The sequence below is a fragment of the Micromys minutus genome, assembly GCF_963924665.1.
Source record: "Micromys minutus genome assembly, chromosome: 18".
Lineage (NCBI taxonomy): Eukaryota > Metazoa > Chordata > Mammalia > Rodentia > Muridae > Micromys > Micromys minutus.
In genome coordinates, this window is record NC_137953.1 from 49,753,811 (window position 1) to 49,778,229 (window position 24,419).

The 24,419-nt window shown below is 45.2% G+C and overlaps 1 protein-coding gene across 2 annotated transcripts; it reads right to left on the reverse strand.

Annotated features, from left to right (window-relative positions):
* Positions 1 to 369: 369 nt before the first annotated feature.
* CPA4 (carboxypeptidase A4) lies at positions 370 to 20,652 on the reverse strand (the record flags this gene model as incomplete). Of its 2 annotated transcripts, XM_080932454.1 has the most annotated exons (11): positions 370 to 557; positions 5,214 to 5,298; positions 6,011 to 6,210; positions 7,638 to 7,728; positions 8,990 to 9,100; positions 9,718 to 9,822; positions 11,038 to 11,139; positions 14,536 to 14,631; positions 16,108 to 16,242; positions 16,647 to 16,728; positions 20,585 to 20,652. In XM_080932454.1, 11 exons carry the CDS (start codon positions 20,650 to 20,652, stop codon positions 370 to 372), a joined length of 1,263 nt encoding a protein of 420 aa, XP_080788580.1. The 2 variants fall into 2 exon arrangements, with proteins under 2 accessions (XP_080788580.1, XP_080788581.1); XM_080932455.1 differs by lacking the exon at positions 14,536 to 14,631.
* Positions 20,653 to 24,419: the final 3,767 nt, after the last annotated feature.

Genomic DNA, 24,419 nt, shown 5'->3' on the forward strand with positions numbered 1-24,419 from the left:
TCCAAAGGAGAAATTACAGAGTTCTAAAGACAAGCGTTGCCTCCCCCAGCACCTTCCATGGTGCCCTACCTAAGGCTATGTGTATAGACTAGAGAAGCATCAAAGTTCTAAAAGTGAAGTAACCTTAGGCTACCAGGAAGCAATGACCTTGAATGTGGCCTGCCTAACCAGCTGCATACACAGAGAGGCATACCAAAGGCTCAGCAGAGCAGCAGGACCAACCACTCCACCAAGGATTTGTGATCTCTGTGAAGCCGAGCTGAAGAGACACCAGCTGAGTTCTCTACCAACCCGGAAGGCTCTGACCTATCCATGAAGAGGTGATCTTTAACTGTGGGGGCTTAGGGGTAAAATATGAGAGTTCTTGGACTAGTAGAGGTTGTCCCGAACGTGTTCCATGATGGTCTTCAGCCCTAGCCAGGTCTCCTCCGCAGTGGGGATGATCTGGTTGGCTGGCAGGAGGAAGCCGTAGTGCCCAGTGTCTCTGAGCTCAAATGTGAAAGCATACTTAATGCCGTTGTCGTATGCCCAGTCAACACTGCTCCCACTGGCTGGGTCTGTAAGTCAGAAGAAAATACCATTGAAGCCAGTCCAACTCAAGAATGCCTCTAGGTTCTACAGAAAAGGGTGAGAGCTCTGTCTGGATGGTGTCGTTGGAATCCAGAGTTCTTTCAAAGTCGTCAGGCCCTGAGACATGTTCTAAAGGCATATAGACCCCAATTCCATCTTAGGTCATCTCATACTGTGCAGGCCAGTTCTAGTCTCAAACAAAGATTTTAAATCGTCATTCCCAAGGCTGGGGAGATGGTTCAGTGGGAAAACTGCCATTCAAGCTTAAGTAGTAGACTTCAGCCCCCCAGAGTCCACCTAATGTTCACGAGCCATGGTGGCCACTTGAATTGCAACGTTCAGGAGGCAGAGCAAGCTGCCCAGGGAGGCTGGTGACTCAGCAAAGAGACCCGCTTAGATAAAGTGGAAAACAATAGAAAAAGTCAGTAAATTCTTCTACATGCATGTTCATATACAATTATACTTAAACATGTACAAATACATACGTGTGTGTGTGTGTGTGTGTGTGTGTGTGTGTGTGTGAATACTGATTTATGCCCCAAAACTGTAATGTCATTCCTATCTGGTCACTAAATCACTGCAATCCTCCAGGAAAGTCCAATCTACCCTGTTAAGAATGGAGTGAGGCAGGCAACCCCTCTAGTGCCAGTGGCCACGGTCCCCTTGAAATGTTCCCCTATGTCATCCTCTTTTAGACAGAAGTAAAGCCAGCCTCATATCTGGAGTTAACATGATTCTACAGAGAGAAGTGGTCATCGGAGCCTTGCTTGTCTTCAGGTCTCTGGGTCTGGGGAAAACCCGCTGCCACTGATGTGAGGGCACCCGGAAGCCCAGTGAAGAAATGCATTGGCTGGGTGAAGAAATGCAACCTCCTGCCAAGAATCAACATTAATCCACCAGGCCCGGAGCCAGCTACCCCACCAGCAGACCACCCAGCCCTGTGTTCTGCCTGATTGCAATCCGGGAATGCAGCTTAACCTTCTGCAAGACCCTGCCCCAGACTCGTTCCCATAAGATGGTCTTAAATTCCTGACTCACACAAACAGGGTAAAAAAAGAAATGTTTATCATGTTAAGCTGAGAGGTCTTAGCTTAGTTTTGTTTGTTTTATTTTTTTTTTTTTCCACACAGCAAGAGATAAGTGTCACACAGAGGAAAAGGAAGCACATTCCTTGGGACTTCCCTTTGCCAGAAGACTTGAAAGAGATAGAAGGTCTATTATTTTTCTGCTTCTTCCCAAACTGCCAGAGCAGGAACTGGCCTCCAACTGTCACTAATAAAATAATGACAATAGCAGATACTCTTTCTCAGCATCTGCCATGAGTTATGGTTGTTATACCCAACACTTTACATCCATTGATTCCATAATCTCAAAAATGCAGTGACGGCCGTTACTGCCCTTAGTTTACAGATGGCAAAGTCCAGGCTCAGCCAGGGCACAACAGCTAAGGAAATTCTCAAGCGGACAGAAAAGGGCAGAGTTGGAATTTAAGCCTACATCCTTTTCAGTGGTCTATCCAATCTACTTGAGGTCCATCTGGAGGATTAACACATCTGATAAATGTAAACCCAGGCCCTTCCTTTCCCTTCTTTCTGAGAACCATTTCTCATGGACGTGTGTGTGACTTTTCTAAAGACACAGCTTCCACAGAGATTGCCTGTTCCCTAGGGAATGGAATGGGCTCTGCTCTCAGAAATTCTTGTGTGATCCCCCATGGTCTTTCTACCCTGAGAAATGCTCAAAGAAGGAGGAGGAGGAGAAGGAGGAAGGAAGGATGGAAGGAAAGAAGGAAGAAAGAAAGAAAAAATAACCCTAGGGTGTACAGGATAAACTCAAGACATAACACACTTAAGATATAGGAAGCAAGAAGAAAGAATACTGCTTGGTATTCAAAGCTGATCAAGTTGATAAACTTCATTTTGTCTAATTCCTTGCTCAGTGTGCACCTACTCTTGCTTGTATGTATACTATTCATGTGGGGTACCTGTGTACATATTTGTGTACGGATGCATGAATGTACATATGCATGTGAGACTGAAGGTCAGTCTCTGGTGCTGGTTCTCAGTGCTGTCTACCATGTGTTTAGAAACAGGGTCTCCCACTGGCCTGGAACTCACCAGCAGGGCTAAACTGCCTCCATCCCCTTAGTGCTGGCTTAGATATGCACTTAACATGGGTTTGGGGGATTGAACTTAGGTGCTGATGTTTGCACAGCAAGCCCTTTCCTAAACCAAGCCATTTCCCAGATCTTTTCACACACACACACACACACACACACACACACAGACACACACACACACAGACACACACACCATTCTACACATTCCACCTTTGAATTAGTTGAAAATAGATTGAAGATCACTCCCTATTAGCACATATTGATTCACCTTATTTATTTAAGGGAAGCTTAATACTTCCCTGTATGAATGTACAGCTGTGTCTTTGTTTGGTCCTCTCTTACTGGGAATTTTAGATGCTTTAGACTTTTGTGGTGATTAGTAGCATTGACACAAACATCCTTAAAACTCATGATTTATTACAGCCAGATGAGCCCAAGAACTTACTAGATCAGAAGCCCCTAGTAAATCAGAAATAGTAAAGAGAAAAGGGATGAGTTGCAAGAGGCAATTGGCTCAAAGGCAGACCACGCAGCCATGACAGTCTGACAGGAGGAAGGAACCACAAGACTCTGAAGAGCAGGCAAACCAGGTTCGTGAGAACATCACCATGACAATCATTACTCACAGAGGTGCGTGAGATCGCCATGACGATCATTACTTTCTACTCTAACTTTAAAAAGCATTAACTGAAAAAAACAATAGACACAAGACTTAGAGCAGCAACACGGGATGGGCCACTTAGTAGACGGACCTTAGACATCTCAGTTCCTCAGGGGTAATAATTCATCTTCAGAAAACCACTCAGGTGTGTGGGTGGGTGGCTGCGCACTGAACTCTCTTTCCTATGCTCTGTTAAGAAGGTAAGGAGGTATGAACTACTTCTATCTCAAATGGCGACTCCAAGGAAAAGCCAGTGCTCCGAGTGACAAATGTCAACCATGCCAGAGCCCCCGGCTTAGACAGACTTTCAATATACAAAAAACGCTCTTTCAGAAAGCAGTGGAGGCCGAGGAGACCTAAGAACAATGTAAAATGTTCTTGAAAGATAGGAATGTTTATGGCTCTGAGACACTCTTGGAGGTGCCTCCCCCCCAGAGAGAGGCATCTGGTGAGTATCCCTTGACTTGACACAGCTAATGCTGGAGGAAAGAATCTTTTGATGAAAGAAAGCAAGGCCATTATTTAAACTGATGTTTCACCCAAAAGTAGGGACCCCAGTGTTCCACAAAGGCCTTTGGAAAGACCTCGTCAAGGGGTTCCTGACAAGTCTCTCTGAGTCACTGGTTCACTTCTGACTGATTAAGTAGAGGGTGGAGAAAGTCTCCAGATGCATCCTCAGAAGAGTCCCCATTTAACAACACTAATAGCAACAAAGTATGAATAATTAATGGATTGTTGTTGCAATTAGCAAGACAAACACCAGCATCATGCTAACTAATCTGAGGCAAAGGTACAATGGTTGCTGTAGAGAGGACCCTGTAGAGGGACACACTCCCTAACAAAGAAACAGACTTCTACTTCCCATGTTGACACTGTTCTCATTTAACCAGAATTGTGCAGTATGACATTTCCCATCACTTGAAGACAACTCCCCAAATTAGATATCTGGCAAGATGTCAACAGAAATCCAATAATATGCTCAGATGAGACCAAAACAAAGATGTCCTTCAAATAAGGCTGTGGGTGACAAGCTTTGAAGCCAGGATTGGACTTGGAAACTTGGTAGTTTTTTTTGGTTTTCTCCTAGATACTAGTGCCAGCTACAAGTTTCCCTTTCACTGGGCCATAATAACACCGTTTATCTCTGCCATGTATCTCCCAGCTTAGTGCTGGGAGAAATTTCCTTTGAGAAATGGAAAGGTACCTGCAGAAACTACTCAAGCATAAGAGGCTGAATCTACAGCATTCACACACACACACACACACACACACACACACACACACACGGGTCAAAGCAGACAATGGCATGGGTCTGAAACCCTGCAGACATGGCGGCACAGGTCTGCAATGCTCATGCTGGTAAAGCAGAGACAAGCAGATCTCTGGCACTTGCCAGCCAGCCAGTCTAGCCAATCGGTAAGAGACCTGGCCTCAAAAAATAATGTGGAAAACGGTAGAGATTAGACACTAGTGTTGACCTCCAGCTTCCGCGTGCACATACACATATGTGTATACGAGCACACACACACACACACACACACACACACAGACGGAGGTGAGGTTTTGATAACCTTTTGATAAACCATGTCAGGAGCCTTAATATAAATGAGGAATGTAGTCCCCCGGCTGGTAGGTCCTAACTCATCGAGAGTGTATGCTAAGCCGTGGAACAAGTGAGGGCACTGATGAAGATGGTGCCTACAGCAACCATTCATCACAAGGTCTTGACATGGATTGTGGTCTGTTACTAACCACTAAGGCAATCCGACAATAACACAGGAAATAAAGCTCCCATCTCTCCTACCCCATCTCAAGTTTTCTCCCAAGGTACATTCTAAATAGCTCATGTCCAGTGATACTCACAGACGGTGGTGCAGGTTGGTCCCACTTGGTACTTAGTGCCCGAGAGAGAAGCCAGGGCTTTGGCAGCACGCCTCGCCACATCGTCCTGGGAAGGGAGGACGGAGGTGAACAGAGATCAGTGAGCTCTCTGAGGTTCTATGCTCTGCCTGGAAGGACTTCATGCAAGCCATCAGAAAGCCTGAACAGCTGCTTGCCAACCCCTCAGGAACCTCATTAAGATAGACTACTGAGATATCCTCAGGGAGGGGAACGTCATGTTCAGGAACATGAGAGAAGGCCAAGTATGTCCAAGAGAAAACCCTTGAATAGAGAAGCAACTCTGGTCTGTATCTAGCCATGAATTAGGGGAGAGGAGCTTCTCCAGCCCATAGACTTTTAGGCTGGTAGTATCCCAGCAGACCAGCATGGAGGCATAGGCCTGCAGCTACCCTGAGATACTACCCTATTCCTGTTAGTCCATCTATAGGTGCCTGTCCTATTCCAGGGATGAGTTATGGGCCCCAGGCTATAACCTATACCCTCTTTAACTTCTCCATTAACCAGAGAGAAGGTGCCTCCCCCTTTTCCTAACCTCTTTAGAATGAGTCACGAATGCAGGCTGGACAAAGTCTTAGAACTCACAGAGGTCTTGGCCCTAGTAAGTCAGATGGCACGGATCAAATGGCAGAGAGCCATTGGTCTGAGCTCTTCACGGCACTCAGGATCCCAGCCTTGCCCTCTAAAGGTATAGATCAGCCACCTTGGCTGTGCCAAGGTCACAGCGAGCTGAGGCCAGGAACGAAGCCTTCATCACTTACCAGCTCCTCAGCATCCGGGGCCTTCCTGACTGAGTACCCATAGGGATACATCAGCAGCTGTGAGTAGCTATGCAGGTCAATGAAGCATCTGAAGTTCCCATGCGTTTGAATAAAATCCACCACCGATTTCACCTCCACTTCAGAATTGGGGTGGGAGCCATGGTACACTTCTGAGCAAGGGTTATTACTGGCCCCCTCTCCTGTGGAGAGGACTAATCAGTACCAAGTAACCCACAGGTCAAGAAGACAGAAATGAGCACCCTCAACACAAGTGGGCTAGTATTCGCCAGGCACCCCCAAGAATCTTCTCATTGCAGACACAGATTCTGAAGGGGGGACAGAGAGGGAGTTTGGGGTTGGCTACAAATGAGGAAGTATTGGGGCTTCTTTTTAAATGAATAGAGTTGACCTTACCTGTGCTAATAGCAGTTGTCATAAATAATTAATGTCACACTCAAGAACAAGTTGTAATTAATAAGTGTTCTAGATAATTAATATGAATACCAATAAATAATGAAAATTACTCCATTTATTGTGGTGTCAACTTACTCTTTTGGTTCAGGTCTTAATGGCATACTGCTGCCAAAATAATCTACTGTTGTGTTTGTTTAAAATCTCTTCATCATTTAACACGTATATCATGGGTTGCTTTCTGCATTGTTCACAGTAAAGCATGCCTTGGTGTGTGAGTTTGTTCTTGTGTGTGTGTGTGTGTGTGTGTGTGTGTTAATAGGAAAGAACTACTAGATTTAAAAGAACTACCAGAAAGTTAGTTTATTTTGTCATTTTTATCAGCCGTGCAATATTAAGATTATTTCATGAGTTTCAAGAACGAAATTTGTGGACAACAGTTGGTTCTTTCCTGGGGATGTTTTTTAAATATCTGGAACTCAGAACCCAGGTCACCTAGTTCACATTCACCTTCTATGACTGCAAGCTGCTAGCTCACACTAACGGAAGGGTAGCTGCTGGCTCACACTAACGGAAGGGTAGCTGCTGGCTCACACTAACGGAAGGGTAGCTGCTGGCTCACACTAACGGAAGGGTAGCTGCTGGTTCACACTAACTGAAGGGTAGCTGCTGGGGTAGCTGCTGGGGTGTTCACTTTGCTACAAGCTCTCAACTATTACAGAAGCAGTACTATCTGTTCTCTCTTGATCTGACATCAGGAACCCTTCTACCCAGCTACTGCTTAAGCAGTAAAGCTGGACTGGCCAAGATTAATCCGCCTAAGAAGTGGATGACTATTTTTAAACATTAGTGTAGGGGCTGAGAGGGCAGCTCAGTAGAGGAGCACTTGCCTAGAATGCATAAGGACTCATCACAATAAGTAAATTAAATAAATAAATATTTAGAATTGACATAATCATAATCACAATGCTAAGATTGTCTGGCCCTCTGTTTTCTCTGGAGGATGGGGATTACTGGCTCATCCCTCTTTCAAAGCTACAACAATAAGACTTAAAAACAAAACTGAGCACAGAAACACAGAGAGCCTGAGGTGTGTCCTTGATTCTTTCAGAGAATGGAAAAACAAACCAGTCTGGACCCAACTCACAGTCCCACTTCGCTGGCACGTGGACAGGTTCATCCAATGCTGGGGGGTTGAAACCGTCTCCGAACCTACCTGCAAAGCTAGCATTCCAATTTCTGTTTGGATCAGCTCCAATACAGCGGCTTCCCGGGTTCCGGGACCGTGTCTTCCTCCATAATCGGTTCTGGAAAAGCCACCAACCACCCAAGGGTGCGTCAAGATACCGTGAAGAGTTTCTCTTTGTGCAAAGGCCACAGTAAATGGACTGAGCTGCATATGGCCCTCACTTGGGGGTACTGGGGGGTAGCAGGGAATGGTACATGTAGACTTCAGTCTTCACTGCCTAGGCAGTCTGCCTTTACCCCTCACAGGAGATGACGTATCCTTCTGGCTTTAAAAAGGGATTTTGAGCCAGGCATGGTGACATACACCTTTAAGCACAACACTTGAGAAGCAGAGACAGGCAGATCTCTGTGAATTTGAAACTAACCTGCTCTACACATAGTTTCAAGCCAGTCGAAAATACATAGCAAGATGCTGTCTCCAAAAAAAAAAAAAAAAATGACTCCCCAAAAGTGCCCTAATGAGATGAGAACTTTCTATACAAGAACCAAGCTGGTCCCACCTGAGTGCCTTGACTAATCATTGGCTCATGCAGAAGTCAATGTCCACTGAAAACCTCCCTTGCCACAGATACACACAGTGCCAACTGTTGTCTGAGACCGTCACCTGAATTCAATCACTCTCAACCGGGGAATAAGGGAACAAATTAAATCGTACAACAAAGAAGCTATCAGCCAGATGAGGAATGTGAGACATTATACAGGAAATTACTTAGTTTCTCCAACAAATGAGTGACATTTAAAAGGATGTGTTTGGGGTGCTTCTGAATGAATAAAGACTGCAGAGACGTAGCCACAGGTGCAGCGCCCAGACCTTATTAGATTCTGGCTTCAACACATTGACTCCTAGGAGACAGTTTTAAAATAATGGGGGGGGGGGGTGTTAGAGGATATTAAAGAACTTCCATTAGTTTTCAAAGGTGACAGTGGTGCACTGGGTTTTCGGGTTTTTTTATTATTATTATCATCATCAGCTAGAGATGCACACTAAGGTTATTGTAGATGAAATAACATGATGTCTGGGATTTGCTTTATAATATGTCAAGAAAATAAATTGTGTCGGAAAGAGAAAGATGAATAGAAGATAGGTAAAATGCTGAAAATTGTTCCAGACCCACAATAGAGAGTTCCTTAGACTACCCTCTCTAAAAAAAATAATAATAATATATTCCCTGATTCTCAGCTCAGAGGATAAATAGAAAAGAAAACTCCCAAAGGAGCTCCTAACATGCACGTTGGTGGAAGTGGTCTCCAGGGCACCATTGAAATACAGAATCCACCTGGGGAATTCAATTCAGGCCCTGGCCATTCAGAAATACTCACTTGGCTTTGTGTGTACACATATCCATCAGGATTGGCCACAGGCAACAAGAAAATATCCAGTTTCTCCAGGATGGAGGTGACGGCTGGGTCCTTCTGATAATCAGTCACAATCTAAGCAGAGACAATGTGCTTGTCAGCTACGTCATGATGGGCTAGGTCCAAAGGTCTAACCAGGTGTTTCCTGGTGATTCTCAGGACCCCCTCCTAAGATGGTCTCCACTCTCTGAAACTTCCCTGAAGCCCCCATGGGCTCTCTGAAAAGCCCTCTGAGTCCCTCAAAGCCAGGGGACAGAATTGCGTAGCAATATCAACTGCAAGCAGTTGAGTGATCGATGGTGGCTTTGTCATGCCGTCCACAGACTCTGTGTTCCCTCCCAGCACTGCCTCAGAACAGTTTCTTGAAGGATCTTGGAGACAATCTGAGAACCCAGAAGGCCTGCAGGGCTTGAACGGGAATGAAGGCAAAACACATCTGAGTTTGGTGCTGAGGCTCTGATCCGTTTTGCCGGGCCCACTTTTGAAGCACATTGGCTTGCTCACTAACACTGACACTTAAACATGGTGGGATGACCTTTGACCATTAACTTCTCCCATTTACAAAGGTCCCAGCCTACCAGGTCTGTGCCAAGCACCTCGAACCTCAGCCCCTGGGCCAAGCTACATGGGATGCTGCAGTACACACCACCCCAGGCCCACCAGAATCCTTGACGAATTCCAGGCTACATGACCTTCCTCGCTGTCCAGATGGCAGTAGCCTGTGAGATCCACTCTCGAGCATGGATACCCGCATTCAGCCAAATGGCTGGCCGTTTCTTGCCTCCTCCCGTGCTGAACTGCAGAAGGGAAAAGGGGCCAGAAAATGACCTGCCAGTGTACGTCTCTCCTCACCTCTCCTCTCCCCAGCCCGCTCCTATTCATTTAATTCATTTAAGATAATTCAGAGACCAAATGTTCCTGAGGGCACCATCTATTTATCGCGCTTATCCGTGACCAGGGAGCTTAATTGGCTGACCGAAGCTCTGGGCGGCCCAAACCTCTCCAGCTTTGGGAGTAAATGGGAAGGAGAAACAATTGGTATTGTGGGTCAGGATGATTAGAAATATTAGTGCAGTCTCTTGAAAGTTCTCAAATGGTTTCCCAACAGAGAGACACAAGGGTACGTGAACCAGACTGTTTCTGCCGGTGTAACAAATGGATTCGGTTTGGAATTGCGAAGAGGAAGGCTTCACTGTAGCTCTTTGTAAATGGCAGTAATGAGCACTGCTTCCTGCCTTCGCAGCGTTGGGGCTCCATGTGTCAGAACACGGTGCTAATGAAGCCAGGGCTCTCTATCAGATGGGCAAATAATCTAAATGGAATTACTTTAAAGGAACCAGCTCAGCGGCATGGTTCCCCTTCCGCCCTTTGTTTGCTGTAAACCTGGCAAATTCATAGCGAATTCATGGTAAAAAAAAAAAAAAAAACGGCCACCAGTTGTTCTGTGGCATTTATGCCCAAATTCCTCTCCATGTGTGCAGCTGGTTACTTACGTCATGTATGTCATTGTCATAGCTCTCTGCCTCCTTCACCAGTACAGACTTGAATGTGTTGAAAATATCTAGAAATTGGGCTCCTTGCAGCCAACAACCCCAGATTGGGTTTAAAAGATTGCATCTACCTTAATGTAAGCATCCCACATTCTTTTCCAAGAAGAGGCCCTGAAAGCAGAACAGAGTTTGTATCCTGTCCTACGTGGCCAGGTGGGAATCAAGGCAGATTGTGGGCCTCTCCGGGTCTTAAGGAATACTATCAGCCTCCTTGTGATCCTTCCAATCAAAACACAGACTGGGGTGTGCTCTTTCTAACAGCCCTACAGTATAAAAACAAGGGACTCAATCAGATCAAAATAGATGATCAAGCGAAGATCACTAGGAGCTACGATGTCTGCCTTGACTCTAAAAAGGGCTCTAAAAAGCTGCCTGCATTAGCAGACCAAGGGCTGAGTCCTAGAAACTCAGATCCAGAAATGTGTGTATAGTCTCGAACCTTGGACAGGCCTTGGGCCTCACCTTTAGAACATACATGGGCCGCTTTTCATATGTCTCTCCGATCTTTTCTCTGCTTGCCAGGTCAGGAAAGTCCGTAGCAATACTGTCCATTTCGTGGTAAATCTGCAGGGTGCAAAAGCAAACCAAGAACACTTAATATTTTTTTCTTTTTTGAGATTGGGTGTTCCTATGTAGCACATACTGGTCTTGAACTTGGAGCCGTCCTACCTTGCTTTTCCAAAAGCTAGGATAGCAGGCTTGTGCTACTGTACCCAACCCGTGATATTTTAAGTGTCTGTTCCATTATGAGTTGGGTATCTGTGAGCTCTATCTTGTCAGTGTTAGGTTTCTTCTGAGACCCTGACCTTGGAGTTGGCCACACTGCCAGCATGAAGCATTGTGAACAGCTGCTTTCTGCCGTTTTCTAGACGGTGGCACATTTCAATTGTGTGCAAAGGTATAGTCCTGACTAAAGCAGAGAGACTGAAACAGATGTTACTCCCTCCAAAGTGTGAATTTTTGGTTTGTGCTGGTTTTTTTGGAGACAGAGTTTCTCTGTGTAGCCTTGCCTGTCTTGGAACTCATTCTGTAGACCAAACTGGCCTTGAACTCACAGAACTCTATTTGCTTCTGCCTCCTGAGTCCTGGGCTTAAAGGCATCAACTGCCTAATATCAACATATGATTCATTGCATTATCTTAGACTGGATCATCAGGATAGGCCTGCTTACGAAGGCTCTGGACAGCAGGGTTTGCCAAATTGTTCTCTACCAGCAAACAAAACAGAACAAAAAACATTTACAGTGTGTGTGTGTCTACATATAACCAATATAAAAAGATTGTGTATGATATAAAATAAGAAGCCATATGTGATAGTAATACCTTTAATCCCAGCCCTTGAGTGGGAGAGATAGTTGGATTTCTGAGTTTAAGGCCAACCTTGTCTACAGAATGAGTTCCAAGATAGCCAGGGTCATACAGAAAAATCCTATCTCTAAAAACCAAAAAGAAAAAAAAAAAAAAAGAAATATATAATTGGTTGCATTAATAAATGCAAAAAGAGTGCTAGAAATATGGTTCAGTAAATTAAATGTTTGCCATGCAGGACAATCTGAGCCCAGATTCTCAGCAAGCACACAGAAAGCTGGGTGTGGTGGTATGCACCTATAACTCTAGAGATGGGGGAGCAGAGGTAGGAAGGTCCCTGAGGCTCGCAGGCTAGCTCGTCCAGCTAATCACTGAGCCCAGACTCAGTGCGAGCCCGTCCCAAACAATAGTCTGTAAATAAAGTGGAAAGTGGCAGAGGAATAGACTGCTCACTTAACACACAAAGGACTTGGAAGGCTGGGTGTGTGACTCAGTTCACAGAAACTACTGAGCATTTATGAGCTGCTGGGTTTAATCCCCAGGACCCCATGAGCCAGGGGGGGTAGTACACACCTGGAACCCCAGCACTCAGAAGGTAGAGGTCGAAGGATCATGAGTTTCAGGTCATCCTCTGAGCCATAGGGATTTGGAGGCTGAGCTAAGATACTGCATAAGTCTGTCTCAAAATAAAGGGGAGGAAATTCCCCCAACCCACAGACTCTAAAGACTGAAGAAAAGCAAAGTTGATACCTTGGGCCATGATAAAAAGAGTAACTACCAAAAGTTAAAACAAGTTGGGGGTAGTAGAACCGGCCTTTAATCCCAGCACTCAGGAGGCAGAAGCCAGTGAGAGGAGAAAATTAATTGTCCTCTTGACTTCTACATTAGCACCATGGCACAAATACACCTACACACAGATAGAGCCTAGATAGATAGATAGATAGATAGATAGATAGATAGATAGATAGATAGATAGATAGGTAGGTAGATAGATAGATAGATAGATAGATAGATAGATGGATGATAGGTAGGTAGATAGATGATAGATAGAAGATAGATAGATAGATAGATAGATGATAAATAGATGGTAGATAGATAGATAGATAGATAGATAGATAGATAGATTAGATAGATAGATAGATGATAAGTAGATGGTAGATAGATAGATGATAAGTAGATGGTAGATATATAGATATATAGATAGATAGATAGATAGATAGATAGATAGATAGATGATAGATAGACAGACAGAAAGATAGTTAATTTTGTTTTTACAAACGTACAAGCTGTACCCTGAAGTAGGATGCTAATTCACATGCCAAACATCATCACACAAAGAACCTGAAACCAGAAGCCTTGGCAGAAACAAATGTAGAATTCCCACTGGGGATCTAAAAAGCCTGCATGGTCATAGAATATGGGCTATTTAATGTTGGTTTCAGGAAGAACCCCAAATAAGCTGGCCAGGAGAGAGAAGGCACAGCAACAGGCCACTGGAAGCAAGAGCTAGCTGGAGGCCACTCTCCAAGGAGCACCTAAGTCAGTGAGAATAAGAGCAAGTAGATGAGAAAGTGAGACAGACCAGCTAGTAAGGTAAGTAGATGGTCTCTCTTCGTCGCTGGATGACATTTGTAACTGGTTAGCTCAGCTCGGGAGGGCCCCACATTAATGAGACTAATGTTACGGGTTTGATCCCTGTGTGGGCCGAGTTTGCTTTCGACCATGGCCCAAGACTGAACTGAACTCCTAACTTTACCCAGCTGTTTTGCAGATGTATGTCATTGGTCACAAGAGGGATCAAGGGGCAGTGCGGTTGAGAGTGTACACACAATAAGCAAAGCTACTGACAGTCCTGGGAAAGAAGTAGGAATAGTTGGCCAGCCTTTGAACCAATCCCTCATTTAGAAAAGAAAACAACTTCAAGTACACGTCCCATGAAAACTTTGCCAGGAACACAATGTCTGCACGTAAAGAACAGCATTATTGAGGTTGAGGAGGGAGAAGAGCCATTTAGATTCAGGAGGGAGGTCTCAGCTAGTAGAGTCTGCAAACTCAACAAAAGAGACGCTTGAGACATAAAGGACTTGCATCGTGAACAGGGCTGGTTTGTTCTGCGGTCCCTTCTGATTTCTCAAGTTCCAGTATCATATGAAAGGGTTCGGCTCCAAGTTTTTCGTTTGGAAGTTTGGCCTACCTTGAAAGCCATCTGTATAAAGTGGTTTCTAACTCCTCACGTCACCAGATTGCATTGTGGAACAAATATATGTTATGAGGAGTCATGATAAATGAGTGGAAATATTTGGTTAACCTTGGAAATAACCGCCTGTCTGCTTGCCTGGAGTAGATGGAATTTTATTCTGTGCTACGGATTCTGATGGGGGAGGAGGTTGAATTACAGGGGCTGGAAGTGCTGCCATTATATCCTGGTTTGTTTGAGAAGGCTGCTGGGTGGAGCAGGCTTTCTCCGGGGAGAACTGCAGCCGTGTTTCTCGGGCACTGGGGTGTTGGTGGGAGTTAAGCAACCCATGAGGAAGGAATTAGAGTAGACATGTTTGAGCTCCTCTGTGAGGTGAGACCACGCTGAAAGTGGATGTAAGGAGAGAGGGTCCAAAATTCAGGAATGCTGGCCTTAAACCTGCTTGGAAACACTTACAGCCTCCAGGGAATGGTAAGACCCGTAGTTGAAGTCTCCACTCCGCTCTCTCCCTTCATTGTGTTTCATTTCTTCATCTTCATTATCCAAGAGGGCCTTAAGAATAAGATTCAATTCAATTAAAAAGTAAGCAGACACAGCGACACGGTGAAAGGACCCCTGGAGATATAACTCATCCCGTTATATGCTGGCCAAGATGGTGGCATCCTCGGCCTAACAAGCAACACCAGTGTCCACAGTCTCAAGGGGGCCAGAGCATTTAAAAGACAGATGCCAAAAAATCACAGTTCAAAAGAATGCGAGTTTATGCTGCCTATTTCTAAAATGTCTTTTGTCTCAACTACATAACATTTCGGTGCTACCGATTTCCAAGGAGTGTATGTTAATTCTGTGGGGTAGGACAACGGAATCGCCTGTACTAATTTCTGCTTAACGTCTTTGTTCCCTAACACTCTTGGTTCTGTTGAAACTTTTCGGGACATAAAACCAGTGTCATGTTCACACTCAGTAGAAGAGCTGTCCATAGTTATGTGTGTTGATCGTCACAGTCAGTGTGACACAATTGAAAATAATAAACCGTCCTGCCTTTCGTTTAAAAAAGGGGAGTCAGACTTTTTCCAGATATATATATATAGAGATAGATAGATAGAGATATATAGACACACACAATGTGTGTGTATAAAACTTTACTTTTTGATATCTGATTTACATTATTCCACTCAAACTCTCTTTGCTCCCTAGAAGTAACGTGATTTTCTGTAGTATAAAATCTCTATAGTTTCTATAGTATGAAAACAATACATTGCTGTAGTATGCAACCTCTAGACATGGGCTTGCATCTGGTGTGCAGTGCTTCTGAAACACAGCTTGGGGAAGCACTGAGAAACAAAGAAATTCTTATAACCACTCATACTTTGAAGGTTCCTGGCAGATGCCTGTGACATGTGAGGATGGTTAATAAACTCACAGCTGCTCATACCATCAGGAAGATCCTGGGCCAAATCACCAATTAGTCCAGAACCCACCTCGGCGAAGGAGAGAGTATGAGCCAGAGACACTGTCCTGCTGTTCAGTACAGGTCTGTGGGGCTGGATGGCAATGTTTCCTTTCCTGGGAGCTGTTGGTGACATTTCCCCCTTTGTCAAAAGATTAGTTAGTTCCCGGTAGCCACACTCTCTCCTTCTAACTTCAACTACAAAAGGGGAGATGAATGCTTAGGTGCTGAAGAATCTACGATATGCCAACTAGTATTAGATGCATTACAGATCGTTAATGGAAGCACTGCCTTGATAAATAGTTGAAATACTAATCATTATCACCATGTAAGCAGTAATGGAATGAAGGCTCATGGGGGCAAGCGCCTGCCCACAGACACACACTTGTGTCAAGACTCAGAAACACCCATCTGTATAACTCTCCTGAAACAAGTTGTTGAAGTCTGTTTCCATCTGTCTCTGCTTCTTCACCTGGGAGCCGAAAAGGTTGACGCCAGACATTTTTAAATCTCCCAGGCCCAATCTGATCAGTACCTTAGTCTTCGGCAAGACTAGTAGGAGTCCCTGACCTACCCACCTGCAGGTCCTCAATTGTCACTGAGTAGTCTAAACCCTGGGACTTCAGGAAGGACTTGACTGGCAGCAAGCTGACAGAAGGGACGAGGATATCCACAGGCCGATCGAAAGTGGAGGGAGATTTCCAGACATTGAGCTGAAGAGAGAGAACAGAAACACAATCAAGTTAAAAGACAATTCGAGTAAACGCAGACCTTGTTCTTTAGAACCACTGTCACAAGCCAGGGTGATCCCTGACGCTGCCCGAGGGCAAACATCGCCTGTTTCACAAACAGCTACTCAGATCTGCCCAGCTGTCAGTACCAGGCTAAGTTCAAGAAGCACTGAAAGCTGGGGAACCTGCAGCTCAAACTCCCCACATGACAGAGCTGCAGAATTGCGTCCCACTGGCCTTCTCCCATGTTCCCTCTTTCTCTTACAAATGGCATGTTGATTAAGACTCCATTATGAACAGAAACCTTGCAGGGATAAAAAGAAGTACAAGACTCTGTTCCCCCTCAAACTCAGAACATTCAAGAGGACAATCTTAGAACCACATACCTTAAAGTGGTCCGAATTCACCAACTCGGTCAGTTTTCTGATCTCGTCTCCATTTCTGACATTAATCCTAAAAACTTGGTCCCTGGAGAAGGGGAGGGAAAAGAAGATGGTGGTGAACTTTCTGCTGGCAAGTAGACCCCAAACCCACCATACCAGACAGAGCTGGGTTGGATGAAAGGAAGTGGTCTAGTCTTTGGTTACAATGTATAGCCATTAAAAATAAGACTATGTGGCAAAGATGAAAAAGTGCTTATGTGTAACTTCGAGGGGATTTTAAGTAAAAGAACAGGACACAGAGCTGTACTGGTGCCATGAGTAGAGAGAGTATGGAGAAAGCAGATAGCCTGGAAGCAAAACAGACAGCGGAGATAAAGTAGCTGCTGCCAGTGCTCGTTTGGGTTGTGGGATTATAGATGGCTTTACTTTTCCCCCTCTTGTATCTGTTTTCTGTAATGTGGTCATATTACTTTATAATGAAAAACATATATTTTTGCAGAAAGGAATGTCCCTGAGTTAGGCTCCAGGCTGATTCAAGACATAAAGAAACACTTCTTCACTGTCAAATGCAAGGGCTGAAACCCTGACAGAACTTTCATGCTGGGAAGAGCTGGAAACTTTTGGGAACAGACCCTCTTACCCGGGGAAGGCCAGGATGAGAGTGCTAACTATTCTTCCCAGCCCCACACGAGTGCTTTACAATGTAACTGAATGTGGACTACCGTATGAGGCTCACCCTGAGACTCAGGGCTGCGCACCAGGACCTGAGCGCGCCCAGAAGAGGCCTGCCAGCGGCAGCCCTGCTCCGCCATTGTCCTGCTCTTGTTTTGCATGTATCTTTCAGCTTCTGCAGCAATGGCAGGAGAAGAGGCCCCCAAGTCCTGCGTGGGTGGGAGAAGGCTATGCCTGAAAAGCCTTCTTTGAGCTCTCTCACTCAGAGAACCAGCGGAGCCATTAGGCGTTGCTAGGTGACGGCCCAAATGAATCCGCACTCGACTCTGTCACGTGCGTCATCCCTTTGACGTAAAGAGCCGCTGGAGAGGGACGTGGGCTGAAGGACCTGTTGACAGAGTAAATGGCTCTGTCACAGGGAGCTAAATGTGGGGCTCACGTGGAGGCTCCTCGTCAGAGAACCGGTTCAATCTGGATGAACTTCCACAGTTTTACTTGGTTCTAGAAAGTTCTGGGAAGACAAGGTGGCTGGACTGGCTAAGACCCCAGGGCTCTAGGAGCACATCCCTTCACCCTTCCTTCCCACCAGGGTCCTGGAGGTAGGCAGCTAATAGACTTCCATGAAGCCTGGGGAAGCCGTAAAGGAGACCTGATTTGACATGTCCTCACTGAACTGTTATGGTTTACATATGCCTTGAACATATCTTCAGGCCCTGGAGGTCTGACCTCCAGTTTTTGTAGAGTCGGTTCCTGAGTCTCTCTGGCATCTGTCTCCACTACTCACGCATGCTCTTTCCACAGTGCCGTAATCAGGAGCCCTCACCAAGGGTGTAATAGACAGGGTCTCCCAAAGCTATGAATGACATAATGACGGTGTGGAAGGTTGCCCCACGTATGGTACCTATTCTGCTTTTAGTCACCATGTGCCAATGTTCACAATAATAATTAATGGTAGACCCTACTCTACCACCGCTGCCCAATTTGTATCTGGCTTTGTTGGAGGAAGCCCCATGAGCTTGTCTTGAAGATTATGTGGGAGACGGCTCGGCACGTGAGGACTGGGATTGCAAGCATAGGGAACAGCATGTGCAGAGGCCCACAAAGGCAATAGCTTGGGCCGGACATGAGATTGCAGGGGAGTTTGAACCACGAAGGTGTGCGGCTCATGACCATGCAGATGATGGAGCACACCCCATCTGCACTAGCTGCAATTCCATTCAAAGACTTTCACCTTGAGCTCTTTCTGGAGATAGGAAAATTTCCTGGGTGAAGGGAAGGAAATGTTGGGATTTTCGGGTGCTTGTCTTGCCCCTCCTGTTCTGAATAGATAATTTAACAGCCTTCTGGATCTCTCCTAGTACACCAAGATGGCTTTAGCATCACAATTGGTGACATCTGCTCACACATGACACACTCAAGACAATCAATAATTGCTCTGATGACTAAGCTTCCATCCCTCCCCCAAGTACCAGGAAGACGGCCAAGTGGTCAGTTCTCTGTATCACTCACCTACATTCCTGCCCAGGCTTAGCAGCTATGACTGATAGCATTAAGAGACGCCAGAGAAACCCTGGGATGCTTCCTGGCTACCATTGGCTGACACTACAACCTGTTCTCTGCCCGCCCAGCACCTCCATGTATCCTGGCTGTTGCCTCATCCTTAAGACATCCGAAGACAAGGCAGATGATACCAGCAGAACAAGAGAGACCCAGGAACTGGGAGAACAAATTGCAAGAACATGAGATAGAATGATGGGGAAATGCCACCAGCCTTCTGTCCGTTAGCCAGTCTTCAGCCTGGCTTCCCAACCATTCAGAGGCCAGAGGTTATTGTGGCCTCACTATGAACTGGGTGGACTGGGTGGACTGGGTGGCCAGGACATAGATCCCAGCAAAGATTCTTCAAAGTTACTGAGTTGCCAGCTATGAGGTAAGAACAGACTTGGAGATGACATGGCACTGTTTGCTAGAAGCCATTTGTAATAAGCTCCAGCACACAGCCCTTTGAATACACAGGTCCTGCAGCAAATACTCCGGGACCCAGCCCCACTGTCTCAGCGAAGCTGCCCACTATATCACGAGAGAGATCTGTATCCTGAAAAATAGAGATTTTCAGCCACGTGGGTAGCTGCAGTGGGAGTCTGACAGCTCCGTGCGTCAGCCCACGCAGCAGCAAGTGTAGTTATGACACACCTACTGCTGAGTTGCCTGCGGAAAAATCTTCCTCCCTGGCCACCTGCTACACCTAATCCCTCCAAGCTATTTGGCATCAGAGACAGGTATGAACCATTATCCCCATAAAAATTACTCCATCTCATGTAAATAATTGCTTCAATAAACAATCCTCAAATCTCTCTAACCAGACAACACAAAAGAGAATAAACTGACATATGCATGTAGACCAGTGAGATAGAGGATTCCGTTTGATTGACTTGTGTTACAGAAAAGGGTATATAGGCTCCGTGTTCAGCATTCCAGCTTTCATGCTTACCAGCTGAGTAGCTTTGGGCAGGTTCCTTAACCTTTTTAAGGCTGGATTTGTTCATGTTTCAATTAAGGAAAATAACACCCTTGCCTGACAGAACTGTTACATGACCCACAAGACAAGGCACGTGAAAGCTCTCTGCAAAAGGCAAAATGTTATGCAGTGGTGGGTTATCTTATTACAGTCCTCTACCATGGTACAGGAGCATCCCCATCACCTCCCCTGCCTTTCTGACTTCCTGTCCTTCACCTACTCCAGTGTCTGCATGGAGCATGGAGCACACACACTCACAGAGTCCCAGGGTACAGTTCCATAGCTGTAGCTAGGCAAAACTTATTGGATCTTCTTGGATATTCCAAAACTATTGGATATTCCAAAAGCCGGTGGAATACGCCAGCTATGCACAAGTCTCACCAGTGATAGAGGCTATCTGTTCCCAAAGCCTGAGGACCCAGCTTCTCCCTTTAAACCCGGCAGAAACTGAATAAGCCTTTCTGAACATTCTTCCTAATTAGTGGTGCAGGAAATACCTGGAACTGCCCTTAGAAAGAAGAAGGAGGAAGACACAGAACTAGCTGGAGACTAAGCTGGGAAGGGCCTGTGGAGACCACAGCTTTGATTTCACAGGAGAAATCAGGTTTCAGAGGGAAGAAGCTGGTCCAGGATGCTGGGACAAAGGAGATATAAAAGCCCCTCCCTTCCCTGAGCCCTGCCACCTATCACTCCATTTGGCTCCCAAGTTGGTAAAATAACTAAACAATAGTAAAGTTCAAAAGGAACTCACCCAAAGAATTTGTCCGGGCCACAGATGCCTGCCCCAATAAGGGCCCCAAAGAACAGTGACCACTTCATGTCTCAAGGGCGCCAGTCACACACTGACTGAGTCAAGCAGTATTTATAAGGAACCCGGAGCAGACTCATGTCCTCAGAAATGCTAATATGGCTCTCCAGCACCCTTCAAGCTCTGACAAGGCAGCACCAGCCACAGCCTCCCCCATTCCTTTCTAGTGATGAAGGCCCAGCCTTTCCATTTGCAAGGCAGGAACTTGCTCCGCAGGCTGGGACTGTCTTACCCAGGATGCCTCATTGCTCATCACTTAGCATCTAAGTGGTGTGTTTTTGAGTCAAGGGAACGATCCCACACTGCTGGGTGGAGTTCACCGTGATAGAAGAGGGCAGATTGTAAACCTGGGATGAAATTATCTCTAGAGTAATAAAACCCTTTTTGAAAGTGAAGACTATCAAGCAACCTTAAGCCAACTTCAAGACTGCAAACTTGAGAAACCTGACCAGAGAATTTAGCAAAGCAGATCATAAAGAGGAGGGTTGATGGCCTCCTTTATGGGCATAAGGCCTGGTATTTTAGGAATCCATTAAGAAAAAAGAAATATGAGTGGTAAAGAATATAGGAAAGATGTGTTATTTTTCTGAATAAGTTAAATTTTCCTTAGGGTCTGAATGACAGAGAAGCCTTAATGGTACTTGTTTTGTATTTATGTTTGAATTTTTATTATTTATTTATGTGCGTGTTTGTGTACTTGTGTGAGTTTATAAATACCATGTACGTGGAGGTATCTTTGAAGGTCAGAAGACAGCATCAGATTCCATCAAATCCCCTAGAACTGATATACAGGTGTTCTGAGCCACCACATGTATGCTAGGAATCAAATCTAAGTCCCCTGCAAGAACATGCACAGCTATATGAGCCATCTATTTAGTCCAAAGTTTTCTATTTATTTTTGTTTTTGAGACATGAGCTCATTTTGTTTCCCAGGTTAGCCATGAACACACAGTCCTCTCGCCTCAACAACCCAAGTACTGGAATAACAGGCCTGAGGCTCTAAACTCAGCTCTCTTTCTTCTTTATTTCTTCTTTCTTTCTTTCTTTTCTCTTTGAAACAGGGTCTTTCTGTAGTCTTGGCTGTCCTGGAACTCACTCAGTAGACCAGGCTGTCTTCTGCCTCTGCTTCGGGTGTTTCGGGTGTGTGCCACCATCAGCTCCCTCCCTCCCCCTGGCTGTACGGACTCAGTCTTCCCACACCTGCTGAAAGGCAGTGCACAGAACAGAGGGTCATGGCTGGGAGTGTTGAAATCTATTCTGACACTTGGGAAAACATTGAGAAAGACTTTATTAAAGATCATTGTCAGGGAGCTCATGACGGCAGCAGTAGGAAGGTTAGTTTAGTCTCCAGACCAAATGCAACCAGGACAGTGGGAAGGGATCAGTAGACAGGAAATTACTAAGATGGAGCAGCAAAGAAGGATGGCTAAGCTGTCCTTAGAGGAATCCTGCTAGATGATAAGGTCAAGGACTTATCATCAACAATGAGGGATAAGAAATTAACAGTATCTTTATAGATGGGGTAGTAAGACTTGCCATGTCTTTGCTAATACTGGTTCTGACAGAGCCCAAGAACCAACCTAATTAAAATAAATAAATAATAAAGAAGGCACTGGGTCCCAAGAGGTAACCTCCATCAGATGTGGCAGGATGTCTCAGAGCTCTGTGTCCTCCCAACACTCACCTGGACCTGCTCTCTCCACCACAGAGGCAGGGTCCTAGTTCACACCAAGACAGACCACATCCTTGAAGTTAATAGCAAGGAAAAAAGACTGGAGTCAGCTAGAAGAATGACAGAAAGAACTAAGTGCCCAGAATTGTAGATGCTGAACGCATTTCCACTGTCTCCCAAGGAACACCATCAATCAATCAATCAATAATCAATAAGTCTAAACCACTAACTGAGGTGAAAATCTAAAGAGAAGCTATGTGCAAGCTGAGAGACAAACTCAACGTGTCGTAAGGCAACAAGACCAAAGAATACGCAGGAGCCAGACGCCGGGCACTTTGTTGTTGATGGTGTTGAATGCGTGAAAAGATTTAAGTCCATTGCTAACTCTGAGATGCTGCACTGTTTAAAATAAAGGAGCTCAGCCAGGCATGACAGTCTATGCCTCAAGTCCCAGCCTGACATACTGAGACAGGAATATGTCACCTGGGCTACTTAGTGAGACCCTAGCTAAACACACACACACACACACACACCACAAAGGATTGAGACTTGTTATAAAATTGATAAGCCTTGTAAATATTTTAAGTCCCACACAGAGTGACACATGTTATGGGATTTGGGCTCTGACATACCTAGAATAGCAAAATTCATAGAATACAATAATGCTTACAAGAGGCCAGAAGAAGGCTGTGGTGATTTTCCAGTTAATGAGTGAGTATAGCTTTTGGTTTGAGATGCTGTGAAAGCGTTCTGGAGAATGGATACTGGTGGTGAAGGCATAGCATAGCAAACACACTTAATGCTGGTGAATTGTACCCTTAAAAATAAAGAGGGACTAGGCAGTGGTGGTGCACACCTTTGATCCCAGCACTTGGGAGACAGAGGCAGGCAAATTCTCTAAGAGTTCAAAGCCAGCCTTGTCTACAGAGTGAGTTCCAGAATAGCAAAAGATACATAGAAAAACCCTATCTTAAAGGAGGAGGAGGAGGAGGAGAAGGAGGAGGAAGATCTCACATCATCATCAGCATCATCATCGTCATCATCACCACCATCATGGGACCAGGCATGATAGCTTATCCCTTTAATCCCAGCACTTGGAAGGTAGAAGCAGGTGGATATCTGTGAGTTTGAGTCAGCCTGGTCTACATAGAAAAACCTTGTCTCAAAAATGAAAAGAAAGAAAAGAAAAAGAGAAAAGAAAAAAGGCATGATCAAGGGGCAACTCTCCCAAGAGGGGCCCACACCACACTTTCATTTCTCTTAGTTTCTGGGACTGTTTTTTGAGAAGCTTATACCCAACTCTGGGTGGGGGGTCTTACTTTCTTCTGAGCTCCTCTCATTCTCTCTTTCTTTTTAAAGATGTATTTATTTCATTTTGAATGCTTTCCCCACATGTATGATGTCTGTATATCATGTACCTGCCTGGTTACCATGTACCATGTAACCTTCATGTTACAAGAAGACATCCCAGACCTGGAGCTTGAGTTACAGATGGTTGTGAACCACCACATGGATGGGAATCACACTGGGTCCTCTGCAAGAGCAGCCAGTGCTCTTAACGCCCGAGCCTTGTCTCCAGCCCCACCTTCTTTCTCTTAACCCTCATGCTCAACACAAATATTAAAGTATCTTTGTTAGCCATTCCGCCTCCAAAATAATCAAGAGCTGGGTGTGGTAGCACGTGCCTGTGATCTTGGCACTTAAGAGGTAAAGACAGGAGTTCAAGTCCAATCTCAACTACAAAATACCTTGTCTGAAAAAAAAAAAACAGTAAATTTTGTATCATGAAAAATTTAGTACATTTTAAAAAGTTAAAGGATGCTGGTAATAGTTCACTTAGAACAGGTTAAAGAAAAATGCACAGGTACAGCACACGGGCTTGTGGCTTTGGGACAACAGAAATCAGAGAATCAAAAGCTGGAAATGAAGCTCAACGGGGGAAGGGGACAAGGGACAGGGCTAGGATGTGGGGTGGGGCTGAGATGGGGGGCAGGGGCGGGGGCTTAAATACAGTTTCCAGATTAGGGATAGAAAAAGGAATGAGCAGAAACCAGTTGTGCTTTCCACCACAGAGATTTTAATGGTGTTTGTCTATTCTGCAGATCC